The sequence below is a fragment of the Motacilla alba genome, chromosome 19 (assembly GCF_015832195.1).
Source record: "Motacilla alba alba isolate MOTALB_02 chromosome 19, Motacilla_alba_V1.0_pri, whole genome shotgun sequence".
Classification (NCBI taxonomy): Eukaryota; Metazoa; Chordata; class Aves; order Passeriformes; family Motacillidae; genus Motacilla; species Motacilla alba.
Genome location: NC_052034.1, coordinates 4,199,761 through 4,219,815, shown reverse-complemented (window position 1 = coordinate 4,219,815; position 20,055 = coordinate 4,199,761). Strand labels below are relative to the sequence as shown.

Below are 20,055 nucleotides of genomic sequence, written 5' to 3'. Positions count from 1 at the left end.
CCTGAAGGTGGTGCTGGTGAACAGAATCTGTTTGTGGACCCAACAGCTGAGATGCCATCTCCTGCAGCCTGGGGAGGGGTGAGAGCCCGGGTGGCACTGAGCGGGGAGCCGCCGGCCCGCAGCTCTGCCGTCAGCGGCGGCCCGATCTGCGTCTGCACATTCTTCCTTTGCAAAGTGCTGGTGGTCTCCAGGCTGGCACAGGAGCTCGATATGGACGTAGGCAAACTCGTGACCGGCGCAGATCCCCTTTGTGCACAAGAAACGGGTCCTGCTACGTTCTCTGTTTTGACAATGGTTCCAATGGTGTGATTCAGAAGTCCGCAACTCGCTGGGGGCGTGAGGGGCCGAGGCCACGTTTGCCGATGAGACAAAACAGGTATTGTGTTCCCAGAGCCCGCGAGCCTCTGGGAGTCAGTCAACTGTGCTGAGGATTCCGATGAAACGCCATAGAAATGAGGCCCGTTCACTTTAATGTCAGAGGCTGTCGGCCCATTTGAAGTCCCGCAAGAAGAAGCCTTCTTGGATTTATCTATACAAGAGCTGCAGTTAACATCTTCCTGTGACAAAGTCTGCTGGGATTGCGAGGAGCTCAAGGAATTCTGGGTGGTAATCCCTGAGGTGCAGGATGACATGGAATAGAGGGAAGGTGTGGGTGCCTTGTCAGCTGCCTGGTAAGGGTTGGCGAGTGAGCCATCTGCCACAATAACAGGCTTAATATCAGCCTTCTCTGTTTGTTCAGAGTCCCAAAGTGAAGTCATCTGCTTAGCAGATAAATGTTTCAATATGCTGCACTGGAGCGCAACAACACTACAGAGCCACTGGAAGGAAGAAAAAAGTGCAGGTTAGCTCTGGAGGCAGCAGTGCTCCAAACCTCTACAGTTGCTCCATCGTTCACCCAGCTTGAGGAAATCCAGCTGCTGACTGCTCAGATGCCGTGTGGAGCTACAGCATCTGCTCTGGAGCTCATCTTCAATTAGGAGGAAATTTTGTCCAGAGGTATAAAAGTACAACCAAAATGATGTACTGTTTATCTCCATGCTGGAGGTAGGACAGGGAGGGGCTGAGATTAAAGGAGGGAGAAGGCAGCATTTCCTCACTTCCAAACTCCTCCTTCTCTTCGCTTGTTAAATGCTGCAACTCCTCAGCCTCGGGTTACAAACACACCTTTCACTAATTTGGGCTTCCAGCCAAACACAACCCTCCAACTTACTCTACAGCATGTTGGAAAGAAATGCTGCTCTACCTCAGGTATAGGGAGTAGAAAGCTGGGGTGGAGAGCACTTTCCTTTTACACAAAGTGGAGGATGACCAAAAGATTTATTCTAAGTTTGAAGCTCCATGGTGGATGTGCACCTGCCACATAAAAGAAGCTTGTTTGCTCTAAAAGAAGGACTCGATTTCTCCACTGACAGCAACTTAACGTGCCCTTACACTGTGGAATCTGGCCAGAAGTTTCATACAAGATTTAAACACTCATTTGACCTTGATTTACACGCCCAATTCCATCCGCAATAAAAAGCGACCCAGAAATGGGACGTTAACTTATAAATAAACGTGTCAGAGAGCAGCCTTACATAATCAAAGTGCAAAGTATTTCCCCTCAGCCACGAAATAAAGATGACGTCTAGACAGAAGGCCCTCGACTCCACTCTTAAGGCCAGAGGACCATTGCACCACTTCCCTGAAGTGTCAATTGAGGAATTCTACATCTCACCTGGAAAGTCAAAGTGAAGTTTTAATGCACAAAGGTGTCAGAGACAAGACAAGCTATCACCTTCACACACGAGCTTGAGATTGGTTTCCTAGACAACTGCTCCATCATGACTGAAGTGGAAGGGGATCTTTGTACCAAAGCAACTATACACACAGAGTCCAAGCATTTGACTTAATTTACCTCCTGTTGTTCTGTCTGGCTGGCTAAGTGCTCAGTGTTCAAAAGGTGCTTCTGCAAGGGTTCCTCAGGGATCCCGTTACAGATCAGCTCGCCATCTCTAATTGCTGCAGGCGCGAGTAACGGGGGTGGAAGCCGGTACTGGGACTTTATAGCATCAGGAACCTACATTGTGGAGAAAGAAGATCACACATGAGAACAATTACTCAAGAATGACGAGTTGAACCAAGTGCTTGATCAGCACTAAACTTTGCATTTGCTGCTTTCCCACCCAAAGGAAGCCTGCAGATACATGAGAAGTATCAAGGACTGAGTACTTAAAATTGATGTAGCCATGCTGAAATTAATAGGTTTAATTCCCTTAGGCCAAGCATGACTTTGGTACAACATGGTGGCTACAGCATAAGAGAAATCATGAAAAAAAACAGCCAAGGGAAGTCTGCATGGCAGTTTTCAGGCATCCTGGCAACCAACACAGCCCCAAATCTGCTGTAGGGCCACCTTCAGGAAGTTTTGTGTTGTACCTTCTATGCTTGTGCTAGATTTAAGTGCTTACTTGTAATAATTGAGCCTTATAGTTGAAGGAAAGAGATCTTCTTAAATCCTACAGGTAGTAGTGCTGACTCCCAGATCTCTCACCAACACAACCATTCAGACTCTGTCTTCTTCCTCCTGCCCCAAGGAGTATGCTGGTTTCCCTTCCAAACTAAAACACATACACAGGGGTTTTCACCCACCACTACTTGTTACACATACCTTCAGACCTTTCCTCTTCACTGACTGAAGAACTCTGCGATTCGGAGGGTGTTTCTTATGGATTCGGTTTAAGAAATCCACTTTGACAACATGCTGAGATATGGTGTCCTGGAACCGGTCAAATACTCGGCACCGATTACTCAGGGTCAAGTTCTTCTGGTTCAGCTGGGTGATCAGATAATGCCACAGGAGTTAGGGATCTGCAGGTCACTCTAAGGCACCCTAAGACTTTCATAATGCCTCGTAGCACTGGCAGTACAGCATCAGCTCAGCTTTAGACTATTTGTTTCCTGCAGCACTAACCATTTCTGTTAAAGGGCACATTGCTGGAGATGAATACAAAAGCATTTAGAGGCCGACTAAGCAGTATCAATGCTCTCAGAAGCAGTTTGTCTGGGAAAAAGCTCTTTGTTTCAGCCCCCTGTTTCCTGAGTATTTAAGTCTCAAGTACACTGCTTTTCCAAAAATGAAAACTCCCTCTTGGAATGAAACTTTTTTGGGTTAAGCATGCAAAGAATTACTTCCCCTATTTGTAGCACTGTGCTGCTTTGTATCCCAGTTCTGGAAGCTCATCTAGATCTTAAAGAGTCCAGTCAAAAACTAGACAAGCTGTCAGTGAGCCACAATCTGAGCTGTCAGCTTCAGTTACAGGAAGGAGTTCCCCCATCTTTATATCTTATTGCAGAGAGCAGCATCATATTCCTTTGGAGAGTGTGTTGCTTGCAGCAGGAGCTTTACAAGCGTTACAGGGAGCAATAAGAGCTCAGAAGCTGTTTTACATTTGTTGTGCTTTGTCCTTTAATGGACCTGCCAGGTTCCACTCCAGCATCCGGTTACCATACTGCAATCATAGTCCTGCTTACCACCACGTGTTCTATGTGATTTGGGCACATCCATCTACCCAGAGGCATGGCAGTAAGCGGTGGCTCCAGACAATCCATGTGGAACAGGAGTGGGCAATAATCACACTGGATTAGAGGTGCCACTCTGCAACTCCTGAGAAGAGAGAGCCAAATCTTATTCCCTGTACAGAGTATAAATAGAACATTCAGGCAAGCTTGGCTAACCACTTCAGTTTATCCTCTACACTGTTGTTTGCACCAAAAAGTAGGATTTCTGATTTGTAACTTGATCTGTATAGACCTTCTTTAAGATCCACTTGAGGCAAAAGCCTTTATTTGAAGCAAAATTCAGAGATCAAAAGGAAATCTCAGATTTAGGTAATTACAAGTTTCCTTGGAGGAATCATGTGTGATGCTGGGACACATACATCAACAAGATGTTCTCAAAACAAGTCTCAAACTCCAGAAAAACAACTACATCAGAATCCCCAGGCTTTAAAAAAGCCTTTGCTCTATGACAAAGTCATCAGTTGTTCTCCACAAAAGCCCACCTGAATCCCCATTCCACTTCAAGAAACTCACTCTGACTGGGTTTCTGAAATAAAGGTTTCATTTTCACTGACATTTTGAATTGGGATTGATCTATGCATTTTTTTATGCAGCATTACAAAACCCATCAGTATTTTGCACTGGTTTTCAGATTTACAATTTCAGCACAATATTCCTATTTGCCTTGGGCTTATAAATCTCTCAGTAGATTTCTATTTCCTAAAGGTCACCTCCTCACACACTTCCTTCACCAACCATAAACAAACATCGTCATTTACCAAACCACCATCACTTTAGAATATTTCTTTGCAGAAAACCACTAAAGACAAGATGCCTCAATCTTGTCAATCTTCAGGCTACATTTCAGAACCCTTTACAGCTGGACCTACACTTGCTGTGGTGAACACCTGTTATTTAGCAAAGATTAATATTCTCCCATTTGTTTAGAGGATTGTAAGTAAGTAATGCAGGAGAATAGAAAAGGAAACAGGTAATCTCCTTTTTTCAGCAAGAACTTTGCTCCTGTGAAGGCTGCAGCTACACTGAACAGCTTCCTGAAAGAACAAGTACCTGTTGCATGTGAAGCAGACCTTCACCGGCAAGGGAACCAAACCATTGTGGTCTAACTCGTGTTGTGCTTTCTTGACATTCTTTCCTGTGGTTTCTTCCTTTCTCCTCCTCTTACTAGTACCTGAAAAGGAAAATTTTAAAAGTTTTGTGTTATCCACATAGCAGAGGTTTGCCTTCTGGTAGATACATATCATCATCTCAGAAAAGTCAAAGATTGAGGCTTAAGGAACCTCTATCAACCACTAAATCCAGCCTTAAGTGACAGAGACTGTCTTTAAAGGCAGATATATTTCACACTTAGTAATTTCAGTGACACCCTCTACATTTAGTCACTACTTTGTTACTATATTATTGCATCATAAATAAAAAATCAAGTATTTTGACAACTGATTCTTTTTCATATTGATGATCTAGTCCAAGGTGAGATCAACAAGCATCTATCACAAGTTCTGATGGACATGGTGTGTAGTTGCAGTGTTCCCACAGATTTGAAAGGCACCTGCTGCTAGGTGAGCACCTTTCACCAGCGAGCACCACTGGAGCCACAACTGTCACAGAGTCAGGAGGGCAAAGAGGAAAGATGACAGCAGGATGCAACTGCAGGCATCTTCACTAACAGCAGAAAAGGCCCTGCTCACCTGGAAGTGCTGTGGTGCAGGTCAGTTCATTCGGCAGCTGGAACTGCGTTGGGTTCCTTTCCATGGCAGCAGCAATAAGAAGCTCAAAGGGTCGCTTCAGCTGGGGCTGCCCACAGTCCATTTCTGCAATGGCAGAGTCATCATCCACGTCAATTATGTCCTCATCGACATCATTCTGTTCTGAGTTGGGGGTCTCGGTGCTGGCATTGGATGTGGGAGTGCCAGGCCGGCTCGCTCTCCTTTCCAAGATCCTGGCATGCGCATTAGCCCTGATGCTGCTGCTAGACCTGTCCAACAGGTCTGCGTCACTGGTGGGGGAGGTGGTCCTTTTCCCAGATTTGTCCACCAATCCATTTACCTGCCCCAGCTCTTTCTTCTGTTCTCGCTTCTGCACGACATGAATAGGCAGGCTTATCATGGAGGCCACAAACAAAGCACATCAACCTTGACAAATACGCGATTGAAGACAAACAGCATCTGAAAACGCTTGAGCCACGCACTACAACTTCCCCCTTGCAGTCATTAGAGCCTCGATCAAGAACAGTCTGATGGCAGCTAAGGTACAGGTGACAGAACAGCTGAAGAGAACCAAGCATGGGGAAGAACATTACCATGTGTCTCTCCTTTCAGGGTAGCTATACTTGAGTCCAGATCAGGAAAACATTTCACAGCATCTAGTCCTAAATGTTTGACAAATCAGGCAACTGTTTACTTTGCTACCAACACTGAGAAATTCCACAGCAAACTGTTCACTGTTGATGCACTTTACTAACCCTGCCACTGCATACAAACCCATCAGGGGTTGGGAAGGTCAGCTTGAGAATACAAGCACAACATACAAACAACACTCTGCTATCTCCTGATGACAGGAATCTTGAACAAGGTGCAGCAGAGGAAAACTGTAGATTGCCATCACCACAAGATCCATTTTGCAACAGGAGGAGATGCTGCATGGCCTGGGATGGGCAACTGTGCACTGTTCCAGTGCTTGACAGCATCACCCATATGGAGGAACCAATCTACTCCATCACTAACAAGGTCTGCAAAGGGAGCAAAGTGTTTTCAGGCAATTTTTAATATAGAAAAGTTGGGGATTTTCTCTTTTTCTCTCTCTTTTTACTTTATTATTTGTTTTTTCGATTTGTGACCTTCATTTCTATTGTTGGCAGATGGCTGAGCAGTACCCTGGAAACATAACAAGGCAATCACTTCAGGAACAAAAGGCTGAGCACACAGTTTTCTTCCAATCTGTTTTGGGTATCACTTCAAGGGAACAGTTGCTAGATAGCTTGGTGCAGTTTCTAAGCCCTCTGCTACGCAGCCCTACGTGGTCACAGCAATAAGATGTTTACATTGTGCAAGACAGCTTCCTGGAGAAAGAGCATCAAGGCAGAAAAAAAAAAAAAAAAAAAAAAAAAAAAAAAAAAGACAAGCTACAATATTGCCCAATCATCTCCTTCCCATCTTGTTCAACAGCCCAGGAAATCATAACTCACTGTGATTTCACCCTCTGCTGATGTACAACTGCTGTGAAGTCACTCTTCTAAAAAACACATATTAAGTAGAATCAGAGCCCTGATGGCAAAGCTGTATTAACGTGACTCCCATTCTGCCTGTAGACAGCTCACCTCCTCAAACACAGGAGCCATTTCCTCTGTGCCTCAGCTCTCCCTCCTTTCCAGAAATGGGGGGAAGGAAAACAGTTTAAAAGGCACAGATTGACAAGAAGGTATCAGGTATTGAGTTTTACCTCCTAGTAGTGAGGTTAAAATATCCTAAGGGTCTCACCAACACCCCTTAGGTTTCTTTAAGCCCTTTCCTAACAAAACCCTTTGCAAACATGAGCACAAAGAAGCAGCTCTGGTTGTCTAAGTACACACGAAGGGAGAGGCAGGTATAAACCACAGGATTCAGGTTTCAGAGGGCCGGTTGGAAGGGCAGGGACCGTGTCTGTTCGTGGAGGCTTTACCTTGCGGCGCACGGTGCAGCGGTGGCACATCCACTCCCCCGGCGGCAGCATCTCCTCGCTGAGCGGAGGGTTGCTACAAGAGAAGCACAAAGCAAAGCTTTACTGTTATTTACTGTCATTTCTGGAACTCTTCTCACGTACACAGCCACAGTCAGGGCAGCTCTGCAGTTCCACTCCCAGGCACTTCCTTTAATTTATGGTGAAGCTCCCTGGATTCGCTCTCCCATACATCCACTTAGCCAGACACCTCCAAGAAGCCAGTCTTCCATGACACCCATCTCAGCTCCACGGTTTCAGAGCACTCTCAGACTTGAACAGCAAAGATAAATGGAAGATTCACTGGCGTGCCATACACATACCTCCCCCCCACAACCACCACACCTCCTCAATAACTTGATTACTCCATGTGAGAGCACACAGATTCCCGTGCAGCAAGCACAGTCATACATCCAGGCATTTCCATGCCTTGGATTTGCAGTGAGTCCAACTGAACGAGCTGCCATGAGGTCTACCCACCACCTCCCATGTACTCCATCCCTGGGCACACTTAATGGTAGAAACCACCTTCTATCTTAAGACAACCCAAATAGTCTTAAAAGTGTCACCATCTCCAGCTTGCCTTGGCTACGAAGCACAGGATACATCCTACTCACATGGATCTGCACTTACTATAAAAGCTGTATCACAGTGAAATGACATTCTCATTTTGATGCTAGAAATAAACCAAAGCAAATTAGACTAAGGAGTGAGGAGGACTATTTTGAGAAACACTTTTCCTCGGTAAAAGGCAGAGCAGCATATGTTAGATGATACACTTTCCTTACAGATCCTACTACTAACTCAAGTACTTTCCAACACCTCTTTATCATTAAGATTTGTTATTTGAGCAAACTGCTGACTGTGGCAGGGAAAATGTACCTGCTGGCAAAAACCAGCCATTTACCAGGCAGTGTGGCTTAAGATAATACTTTTAAAAGTTCTCCTGACTTTTGCTAGAGGCAGCTCTTAGGAAGTCTGCTTTCTTGTGCTGAACACACAGATGCACTACCACAGGATCTGGAAGCTCCATTTACCACCAACTGGGAAACAGATTTCAAGGATCCACTGGGACTGACTGGGTTACAAGGGGATCAAGAAGTACAGTAGCTTATAAAACTGGCCCAGGAAAGCCACACAAGCATGGGAAGCTAGATGTTGGTTCATGGCAGGAGTCTCTATACTGTTTATTGCACCTACAAATACCAAACCAAATCTGAGTTAAGCTTTCCAGTCTCCAGCCCTGACAAGCCAGGGAGGATAAGATGCATACTTGCTGGCCGGGAAGAGCTGTGCTCTGCAGCAAAGGGAGAGGCTGCCTTCCTCGAGAATCTTGCTCCTAGCACAGGGAAATGGCACAGGATCCCAGCCCAGGCTCCCAAGCCTGGACTGTGAAAACAAACACACTTCCTTTGTTTAAACAGAGTCCCGGCAAGCCTTGCCCCGAGCTCGCCCGTGTGCCAGTGACCGCCTCTGCAGGTACTGCAGCCATCCAGGGTCACACTGCCTCTTGCAACACTGTGCCTGGAAGACTGAAGGAAGAACACAGCAAGAACCACGCTGGTAATAACCTCAGCATTTCTGGTGTCAGGCTCTGGGGAATTCAGTAGAGCCAACACATCTGGCAGCCATTTTGAGGAGGAGTGCAGGGTTTCAGAGGCCTCCGTGTTCCAGGCGCTCCAGAAACGCAGCGCTCTGCATATATGCACTGACATACCTGCAGCTTATGTTTCTCATTTCCTGGAGGGCTTGGATGAACAAGAGATCAGGCTCTAGATGAGAGCACCAAAGCCTCCACTACTGGCTGCTTCACCTCAAATGCTTGGATGAAGCAGTAGCTCCCTGCCCCAAACTAATCTTTTGCTAACAGAAGCAGGGAAGGGGAGGGGGGTGGAAGGAGGAGAGTAACAAATGAACCCCGTGTGCTTGCTGCAGCATAAATCCATGCTGGATCCTAAGGTGCATCCTGCAACAGCCCAGGTTTTACTCTTGCTCGAAAACAAGCTCTTAGATCTGCATCTACAGCAAGTACGGATTCATGCGGCCCATTCCCCTCTCCCCTCCCAACACCCCAGGGCAAAAAAAACAGAGACTTTGATTTGTTCCCAGTGAAATTTCACCCTCTGAAGCTCCCGACGAGCGTGCCTGAACTGCTGGGAACACGTCTGCCCCATTCCGCCGTGCGGCGTGCCAGGGATCCACACGCTGCCAGATGCCTCGGGTTATTTGTTTTAACTGTTACCTCAATCTTACGCATTTTACAATGAAACAATTAATACCAGGGTGAACCTTGAGAGACGCCTGGAAGAGTCAGAACAGGTTTCTTCTGCAAGTGTGTATGTTATTGTCCCATTTGCTGGGTTTGAAACATGAAATCCTACACACGCCGTACTATTAAAGAAGCATTTTAATGAATGCTGCTACCCAAAGGCCTGTGGAAGGAGGGGGAAAGATTAGTTTCAGAGCAGCAGAAAGGTTTTAGTGCTCAGACAAGCCTCCTGAGGTTTTCTGCTCACTGGCAGGGCCTAGCTGCGATAGCAAGTGTATTAAAAGACTGATTCTGCCTCTCCTGGTTAATGAACTGTTCATCAACGCAGCTCACCATGCTAACAAAGACTGATGAAGCCTGCTCCTGCACTGCTGGCCTCGCAGCAAGCAGAGAGCACTGCCTGGGTCTCAGCAGAAAGCCAGGGAAGCGCTAAAGAATGCTGTTTTAATTGACTAGGTATGACCACATTCTTCAACCTTTTACTGTAAGCATAAAAGAAACGGATTTTTAAATCTGAGCGAGATACTTGATCTTCATAAGCAAGGTAAGAATTAGCACTTTGGCAGGAGCACCACGGCCCTTTTCTCCCTATCTTTCATGGGTTCATTAGCATGCACAGCTCCAGCCGCCAGTGTTTGCTGCCAACAGGACCTGGAATTGTACAGCTCCCACTTTATCTTTGGTTACAACACATCTCCTTTCAACTACACACCAGTCGGTTGCACTTTTCAGTACATTTTTACCAACCCTTCATTTCAGAAAGTTTCCCCTTCTGTCATCACAGACAAGAGTGGTGGCCTCTGCTGTTTACCTGGGGGGTTTGGGGTGACCCAAATCAAACCTGCTCAGCAGAATGGGTTTCTGCATTTAAAACAAAGACAGCTCTGAAAAACACAGGCTGACTTAAAAACACCTGGAAGACTAACTCATACAAAGCCTCTGAAAATTGAAGGAGATGTTTATCACTGCCTAGTCAAAAACCACTACACTGACTATGAAGTCACTTGCCATATAATATCTGTCTCATGGCTTTTTCTCAGAAAGTTAACTATCTCCTGAAATTCCTATCAGATGCATTGTCAAGCATTACTCTGCCACGGTCAGAACGCAATGCTCCATCCCTTAAATAAAACTTAAATGGCTGTGACAAAATAAAAAAAAAATCTTCAAGAGCATATTAGCAGTTTTTATCAAGCAAACAATAGCATGAAGCCACTTAGCTTTTCAATTTCACACTCTGGGGCTCTCATACATCAGAAGCCTGTTGTCAAGTCTAAATCCTGTAATTACTCCTCACTTTGCTGACCTCAATAAATAGGTAAACAAGTGCTCCAAGGAATGGCACCTTCTCCAATACAAACTGGGCCACAGCTCTCAAAGGAACCAGTTATAAGCAGACCTGAGGTTATTTACACACTGCATTCCTGGCCATCTTGCGTCAAAGGCACGTTGACACTACTTTTGGACCCACCAGGATACAGCCAGCTACCAGCTGGGATAATGGTGGCAGGAAAACAAACCAGTGCCTGGTGAAGCTTTCTTCAATAACTTCTCTTTCACGTCAGTTGTTTTCAACAATTGGACTTAAATATTATTTTTTCCTGTGCGGAGGAAAAATAGTCACACCATGAAAAAAATGCAGGCAAACACATTTTTTCCTTCTCAGGAAACTTGATTAAATGACCAAGACTCAGTGAGAGGATGATAATGAAAGATGCTAGATATGTTTGCCAGATAAGGGAAGAAGGCTTTCAACTCTTCCATGGGACTCCTATTTATCCCTATGATGGATAGAGCTACAGCTGTTCTACCAGCTTCATAAAGAACAAGGCTCCCTGGCTTCCTACAGCAGGGCCTCAATGGCAGCTAAAACAAACCAGGAAACCAACCTCACTGTCAGGGCATTACAAGAGCCCCATTGAGAAACGGGGAAAGTTGCATCATTTACAAATTCAGCTTTTTTGGAACATTTTTACTGCGCCCAAGTTACATACTTCTGCTCACAGCTGCTCCCAAAGCCGGCTGGAGGAGGACACCTGGAACCCTGACCTCTACCTTAGACAGAATAAAACCACACCAAACAAGCCAGCAGCTGCAGCCTGCAGCAAGTTCCTCCCCACTGCAACTCCCTTACCTTCCTCTTTTACTCTTGCATCAACACAAAGCTTCTGAAGACAGAAGCCAGATTTTAATTCCCTCAGAGGTGGTTATTAGGAAAACTATCAGCTCCCTCCTCTCCTCCACTGTTGTTCCTCAAATTATTCAGCGAAGTCTCCAAGTTCTGCTCATTACCATGGATAAATTGTGACACTCAGCTGTACAACAACAATCTTCCTGAAAAAGCCAAAAATTTGTCAAGCATCAATGCAGAGACCACCAAACTTCAGATAAACCCAGCATAATTTTTGTTCTTTACAGACCTCTAAGCACGACCTGATCACATCAAAACTAACAGTTTCAGCAACTTTCTGGCCTCAATCAGGCTCACACTGTTTATAAGTTATACCTATTTTAAGCCAGCAGCACAACTCACATTAACTACAGAGCATCACCCACTATACTTCTACCTGTGGTGCAACAATTCCTGAGGGAACCTGTGAAAAAAGCTTGACAGCACAACTTTGTTTACACTGAAGTCTTGAGCGTGGACATAAGAAGTTCTAAATTAGCAACATCCAGCAAGGACTCCTGGACACCACCAAACAGGTCAGGACGTGATTATTTTGGCTGCCACTATGCAAGGAAGGGAACCAAACTGACTGTTTCACAGGTCACCAATTATCCCATCATCTGGAACGCTGCATGTGCTTAGCGTGCATCTTTCCAACAGCACGGCCAGAGCTGGAAAAAAGGGTTCAGCAACAGACAGAAAACAGAAGCAGGATTAAAACACCATTATATGGGCAGACAGTGAGGAATAAGATGTAGCCAATGAAAAAATAAAGGTATGCTACACTATCTACATGATGCTACAAGAGTGGAGGAAGACTTGAACTGGTCAAGGTTTAAGCAGCAGCTTTGCTGGGTATGCCAGATCCCAACATTTCCTTCTATGTGCTTATCTTTACTATCTAGACCTGCCAGTGTTCAACATTTCAAGGCCTTGGCCAGCAGTCCCAGGCTCTGGCAGCAGCAGCACCTCCGTGCTCCTAAGAGCCAGGTACCATTTCACCAGTGCATCATAAATTTTGTGAGCATTCTGTGAATTTCGATGCCAATGAACTTACTTACTTGAATCCATCAAACCACTCCTGCTACTCCCATCCTGGGAAGAGAACCTCATGGAAGCAAGTGTTTATCTATCTTACCTCAGCTCCCTTCCTGCCTTCACTGGGGTCCTGCCTCCTCCCTGTGCCCTCGTGCACAGGCAGTCCTGAACTTCATGGGGAATCAGGGAGGTGTCCTCCAAGGCACGAAGCAGAACTTTTTTGCTTCCAACTTTATTATGTTTGGTTTTCCTACACAACCTGACAAGCAGGAGGGTCCAATAAACTGGATAAGCTGCATGTAAACATGTGATCACCTGATGTAATTAGTTGTTTCTATTTATAGAAAGAACCTGGCCCACAGAGACCATTCCCTAGACAAACTGTTAGTTATTACCCTCATTAATGTCCAGCTGACAAAAAATTGAAGGAAGTATTGTTTTTTAAGATACAAAATGTCCCCACATAGGTAAACACATAGATATATAAAAACAAATATGTATTAAAGAGTGTACAGTACCACCAGAACCACAGGGAGGGTTCTTGATTATTATTTTTTAATTAGTTTGACTGGTTATGAACTCTGATATTTGAGACACATTTGCCTAGGGAACCATCCAGCTTTGTATTTATAAGCAGAAACCATGGAAGTTGATAGAAGAATTGTTGACTTTGAAAAATGTGGGTCAGACACAGAAATTCAAACATTTTGCACATCCTGACTCCTGTTTCTTTCCCAGGCATCACTCATGCCTGTGCTGCAGACAATAGTAACAATAGCCTGAATTCAATGTCCAGGATCATTATTAAGTGTTCAGGTCTTTATAGCACCATCTTCTTAACAGATTAGAAGTCATCTTCTCAAAGCAGGATGACACATAGGGCAGCATCAGGGAAAAGAAAGGAGGCTGAGGAACAACACAGCCCCGGTGAGAATCACTTCATCCAATTCTGTCTTTAAAGAACAATAAATGAAGAGACATCTCTGGTGGGAAAAAAAATAATCAAAACACAGGTCTGAGAGGTTTCTGAGAAGTGAACACATTCAGCCCCAGCCATACTGAACGTGTTCAAAGGAGACAGGGGTGAAAGGACAGCAGCAATAAGGTGGAAAAAAGGAAAGCAGCACATCAGAAGAGGATGAAGGGCAGACCCATAAAAGCAAAAGCATGAATTTGTCTTCACACAGGCACAAGTGAAGTGTAATTCTGACATCTACATGTGGACTAGGCTTTCCCTAGAACGCTGGGGAAGAGAGAAAAAAGAGCAGAGACAGAAATATCCACTAAAAAAAATAAAACAAAACCAACAAAAAATCCTTAGAGCAGGGCATACTTTCTTTTCTGCCTTTTCCAGATCACCTTCATATCTTGCTCCTGTTGCTATTCTAGACAGAGATCACTGGGAAGTTCACATGATGCCGTGCCCAAAGTCAGAGGCTGTACAGGCAGGTGTTTCACACCAATCACTAGTGCTTGCCAGAAATTCAGCATGGGGTTTTCAGCCTGCTAAATTGTATCCTCAGGCCAGTGCTTTCTGCAGGGTTCAAAGTCGGTAATCTCCAGCTCCATCTAGTTTGCTTCCAGTGATCGTGCAGAGCAGACGTCAGCAGAAATGGGTTAGAGTTGGGTTCAGGCACTCGATTCCCCCCAGCTGGCTGAGATGCTCTTTGCCTTTTGTGCTCAAGATCTGATACACCAACAGGAAGAATGATTTATACAACCTTTTTTTTTTTTTTCTTTTCTCCCCCTTCATTTTTGGCTACAGGGAGCATTTACTCCATACCCTAAAAAGGTATGTGATTGCATTACAACCGGTATCTGTCAACCCCTTTATTAAAGGGAAGCTACAACACTATTTTTACTCAGCTTACAGAGTTACTGGATACTGCAGCGTTCCTTCGAGGAAGCTGGGCAGACATCTAGTGAGCAGTGGAGCTGGAGACAGCACAAATCGATTGCTATAAGAAGGAAAAGCCAGCTCTGACAATCTGTGTCACAAAAATCCCAAGTCTAGCCAGTAACCTGACGTGGCAAGATGCTTTTTGCTTACACTCACTTCTTTCATACCCCTGTAACAAAGCCATGTTATATCCCCAGATGCATTTGCATTTTCACAAGTCCAAGAGAACTTCCTGACTGGTTTTAAAAAACAAAACGGGTACATCCTTCTCACATGATTTATATTCCAACAGACAGCACTTCCTAAATATTCAGACTGTCACACTTGCTTTCAGGGAGATACACCTCCTTCCTACTCTGGAAGTAACTGCTCCCTTCCTCCACAGCAGATTCCTGCTATTTGCCACTGACTCAAGGTTTAAGAAAGGCTGCAGAGCACAGGAAAAACTCAAGAACCTGACACGTATCAGTGAGCAACAGTCTAGCAACAAAAGCAGTTTAACATCCACTGGCGTGGGTCAATAAACGGAAGAATTTATGTCAGTGTTGAAAAACTGTTTCAGTATCGATGTTACAACTGAAATTTCAAATTGACTCCGTCTTACACAGGGAAACACAGGAGCCCTGCTCCCCTGCAGGCGTTCCTCACACCACCACAACAGCACCTACAACCCAAAAAAGACCCTTTTTTTTGATGGGGAGGCGGGGGAAATTCCTGTTCGGTCCTGATTCTTACTAAAAATACACAGTTCTGTCACTGACAACTGCACAGAGGCACTCCCCACCCGGGGTGTCCTTCACACCCCTGGTAAGAGAAGTACAGCCGGATGTCAGACATGCCAATTACCATCGCTTCCCTTTTACTACCCCACCTAAACAACACCGTGAAATGGAGAGAGAGAGAGGAAAGAATTATGAGCTTTACAAGATCTTGTGTAATAAACACAGTAGTCCCCCATTCCCAACTATCAGATCTGCTGGCGGCAGTACAATCTCAACAACACTGAGCTTGTATGTGATAAAAAGACATAAGGCAGCTAAAGGAAGGTGAATATATTTACAAGATAGTGCCAAGATCTCCATAACAAACAGTCATTAGCAGATTAGTATTATGAATCTAATCCAATTAAGAATTTCCTTTGCAAATGCCTGGAGGAGCTGGAATTCCTCTGGGAAGACCTTTCCATGTTGTGAAAGGCTCCCATGAGTCATGCCTGCAGGCTGACATACCAGGAAAGACCAGCTCTGGAGCAGCAGGAACAAAGCAGTGAACCCCACCTCGGAGCAAACCGCTGCAGCCTCCTGCTCCTGAGGACTCAACTCAAAAATGGACCTCACAGTGGCACAAAAAAAAAAGGATTTCTCAGTTCCACAAGTCGTGGTCACCATAAAACTGGCACTTTCCTAAGCCAAGGTATGAAACCACAGAGAATTCTCCTTGTCCACCGTCTCCCTCTGTGCCATTTTAAACAGCCTTGGGACAATGCAGGTGTTTGATGTAACACCGGTCCATGCAGCAGCCATGCCTTGAAGGCAAAGCCTAAATTAAGCAGCTAAACAGCCCCCTCCTCAACTTTGAGTTCTCGACTTTAGAACCCCACAGCCATGCTGCTACCTTTGCACACTGATGTTGGGAACTGCAGCAGAGACCCACGGCTCAATCCCAACCCCCTGTTCTTGCCCACAGTGCAAAATCTGCTCACACACAGTTTAACACAAACAACATCCACATCCACAGGTGAGAGCGGTGCTTTGCCAGTCACCCAATCGCGAGTTCCTCAGATTCTTACTGTGAATGATTTGCTGAAGCCCTCAGCTGAAGTCCATGGATTTAGGCTGACCTTATCTGCCTTTGCACGGAGAGATTTAGGACAAAATATGGAGAAGTAAAAAATCTCATTGGTACAACATTGCTGCGCAGAGCTGCCAAGACTGATCATGTTACCACATCTGCAGGCGCACACGCAGTGACCCTCGGCTGCCAGAAACCCAGCCAGGGCAATCACTTCCTCCTGCCTCAGGATCCAGCCCGCGCTGGCCCCAAGGCTCCCAAAATATCAGAGCCAGAGATACATAAAAACAAAAGTTGGGTTTTTTTTTAAAGCACATACTTAAACCGATATTGCTTTAACAAAGTATCGGTTAAGATGGATACATTTAAATGATGGGAACAGAACAGCTTCCTCCGACCTTCAATATGCAATTACACGAACATTAAAGTAGGGGTTTGCCAGTCATTTACTGTTAAAAAAACCCAAACAAACAGAAAGCCTCATAATAAAAACTTCCTTCACTTAAAACTACAAGCTTTTTGGAAGCTGTGATGTAACTGGACGTACTGAAACCCTGTTCCTAGCCAGGATTAGGTAGGCAGTTTGCCTCTCCAGCACCTTCCTGGACATCCCGCTACTCCTTGCAGCAGGAGATGCCTCAGACCGTTCTAAGATTCACCTGAAACACCCGAGGCAGCCCAAGATGACCATTAAGGGAAGGATTAACTGAGACAATAGACTGGCCATTGTTTTTCTCCCCTCACAGACTGCATATTCATGTAAAAACCCAAAGCTAGAACAAATGTCAAAGATAAAGCAGGGCATTTTAGACTGAATAAGGTGGAGAAAGAGTTATCGATGTCCTACCAGCCAAACACAACTTTTTTCCATTCTTTGTTCGAAGCACTAAAACAATGTGACTCATAGAAAATACCAACACTCTAGTTTAGCTTCCTCTGCTGCACTTTGCAGCTCTGTCACTCCTGTTCTTCGACACCAGCACTTGGGTGAAGACTGCCAAATCGGAGGGGAAATGAGCCAAACACTGCAAATACAAACACAAGGAGGTGTTGCAAAAAGTTTGATGGAGGCAGCAGGCCCCGTTAGGGACACAACACTTCTCCCAGCACAGCAGTGAGGAAGCCCAGCTACGAGGAACCTTTTTGCTGAGCAGGGCCACAAAACTGGCACTGCCGTTTACATAACTGGTCAGCTTTAAGGGACTGAGGTCACTCTGCCATGCCAGCAGAGCTGCACAGCCAGCGGCATGAGATTTTACAAGAGGGACTTGAACCGCAGCATTCAGCGAGGTTTGTGCTTTTGGGCTCCTCCAACCAGAAACTCAGGCAGGGAGACTTTTAAAAAAAAAACAAAAAGAGAGAGAAAAAAAACAAACACAAAACTGTTCTGTGTTGGTTCTCCCTCCTGTTGTCACTCCCCTCCCCCAGCTTGTTAACTAAACTTTTCCTCTCCCGGGGATCTTTCTAATCCTTCGTAATGAATTTGCAACATCAGTCACTTTGCAAACCCGCTTCAATGTGAATCAAGTTTACTACAAGCTCAAGAAAACACAGGGAATTCTAACAATCGCATTGCCAGGAGCAGGATATAAATGGGAAAGAATAGAAGTAGCACTGGAAAATTGGTTTTCAATCATGTAAAGGAGTGTGCACCATCCCTGGGGGCCTGGGCTAAGGCAGAACATCAGGATGGAAATGCACAGTGTTACCCAAAGCAGCAGACTGTGGGCAAACAGCAGAACCAGACACCAACTTGAGAGCTAAAAATCCCACGTCCTGTTGTTAAGAATTACTAGGGACCCCAAAAACCTCTCTCTGCAAATTCAAACCTGAAGAGAGTCACCTGACCGTGATATTAATCCAAGTATGTTGAAACTAAGTATCTGGCAGGGATTTCACACTTTTCCCTCCCACCAGGCCAGTTTATCTGCAGCCAGGCTGGAATCCTCTGGCCTCTCAGAGCACCCACAGCAGCTTTACACTGAACTAGCGACTCCAAAATGGAGTTGAGGGAAAAGCTGACAGCCCAACAGATGAATTGGGAAGTCGCTTCCCCCCCACGTTAATTCAGAAGAGCAGTCGTTCCACAGTGTACCAACAAAACTTGTTATTTACCACCTCAGATGTGTAATACCATCAGACTCTGAAAGTTTTGGGAGCTTTGGCCAAGTGCCCTCTGTTTTTCGCAGAGGACAATGGGTTTAAGTGCTAAACTGAAGTTAAGGCAAACTGCTGAAGTCTGAGGGTCACACACCAAGCAAAGCCAACTTCCTCACTACAGGCTTAAACAACTTGATCCAGAAGAACCTCCTCTGCACAGGAAGGAGCAACACGAGTTCCTGGGAAGCTGAACTGGGTTTGTCTCCAGCTGACTGCACGAATTGTGCCAATCATACCCCTGAAAATCCTTTTCTTTTATAATATGGCCTCTCCCATCCAGCTGTATGGGAGCTGATTACAGCTGTAATCAACTGATCACAAACCCTAGACTAATTAAAAGCTACTTTTTTTTATGCTATACTGATAATAAATTCAATCTGGTACTAAAGCTCACAATAAATATTCAGAGAACAGGTAAGCTGTTGACACGAGTCAGTTAGAGTGCTCCAGCAGTGCTATTCAAGTGACTCAAACCAAGCCTTGCATTACAGCTACTATTCTTTAAATAAAAAAAGGAGGCAGAAAGGAAGTTGCAAGTGCTGCCTTTATGCCTAAGTTTATATCCAGAACGGAAGCTTACTTCCAGCAAAATGTAGGAGGTAATGGGAAGACACACGAAAACAAAACCTGAGCATCCCTTTGAGACAACCTAGGTCACCTGAAGGCCACAGCCAAGGGTCCAGCAAAGGTCCAGGAGGAAGGAGGCAGAACCAGGCCCAAGCTGGAGGCCTTCAGACAAAGCCTTTCCACACTGTGCCACATCCCACAGCAGGGTCTGGGCTGCTCTCAAAGGGATCGCTTGAGAAACCCCAGAAGAGGAGTGAAAGAGAGTATTTAGAATTGCTCTTTAACTTCTGTTCTTAAGAGTCACTAGTTAAAGATACACATATATTTTTCTATAGTATTTTATATAAATTCTTATACAATTATAATGCAGCTAACTCAGGTACAGTGAAAGCTTTACTGGTATCTGATTTATCTGGTTGTTTCCCACTCGCTAACTACAAAAACATCACCAAATTGAGCCGTGAAATTTAGGCACGCACAAAGCAGTCTCATTTATGGTCAGACTTAACTAGGATTCCGAGTTAACTCTGCAGCCTTAGGCACAGCTCCTCCATTCCAAAATGTGAAGTTTTAGCCATCGCTCGAGCCTCACTAGGAGAGCGCTCAGGATGCACCCGAAAGCAACTACGCCCGGCAGAAGGAAAAAACCACCCTTAAATTAAAGCTCATCAAGGACACTGGATGCAAAATAATGATAATTACTATCCTGCTAGTAAATATTAGAGGATCTGCACCACCACCAGTAGCACTTCCTCAGGGTAGGAGGGATGATGTCATGGCTGCATGCTACAGCATTGTCGGGTTTGCCTGGCTACACGCTGCTAACGGGACACTCCCTACAGAACTGTGACCGCACACTCAGCTTCCCTGCTATCAGCAGCCAGTTCAATAAGTGTTCTGACACCCTCA

The 20,055-nt window shown here is 45.2% G+C and overlaps 1 protein-coding gene across 1 annotated transcript in view; it reads right to left on the bottom strand.

The window, feature by feature from the left end:
- The window catches only part of PHF12 (PHD finger protein 12), a 31,908-nt gene that overhangs the window by 9,556 nt on the left and 2,297 nt on the right, over window positions 1-20,055 (bottom strand). The window contains exons 3-9 of the mRNA XM_038158035.1: window positions 7,216-7,288; window positions 5,247-5,634; window positions 4,609-4,729; window positions 3,511-3,643; window positions 2,648-2,812; window positions 1,895-2,056; window positions 2-818 (exon numbers count right to left, since the gene is read on the bottom strand). Of these exons, the coding sequence (XP_038013963.1) occupies window positions 2-818; window positions 1,895-2,056; window positions 2,648-2,812; window positions 3,511-3,643; window positions 4,609-4,729; window positions 5,247-5,634; window positions 7,216-7,288 (1,859 nt within the window). The remainder of the gene's footprint in view (window position 1; window positions 819-1,894; window positions 2,057-2,647; window positions 2,813-3,510; window positions 3,644-4,608; window positions 4,730-5,246; window positions 5,635-7,215; window positions 7,289-20,055) is intronic.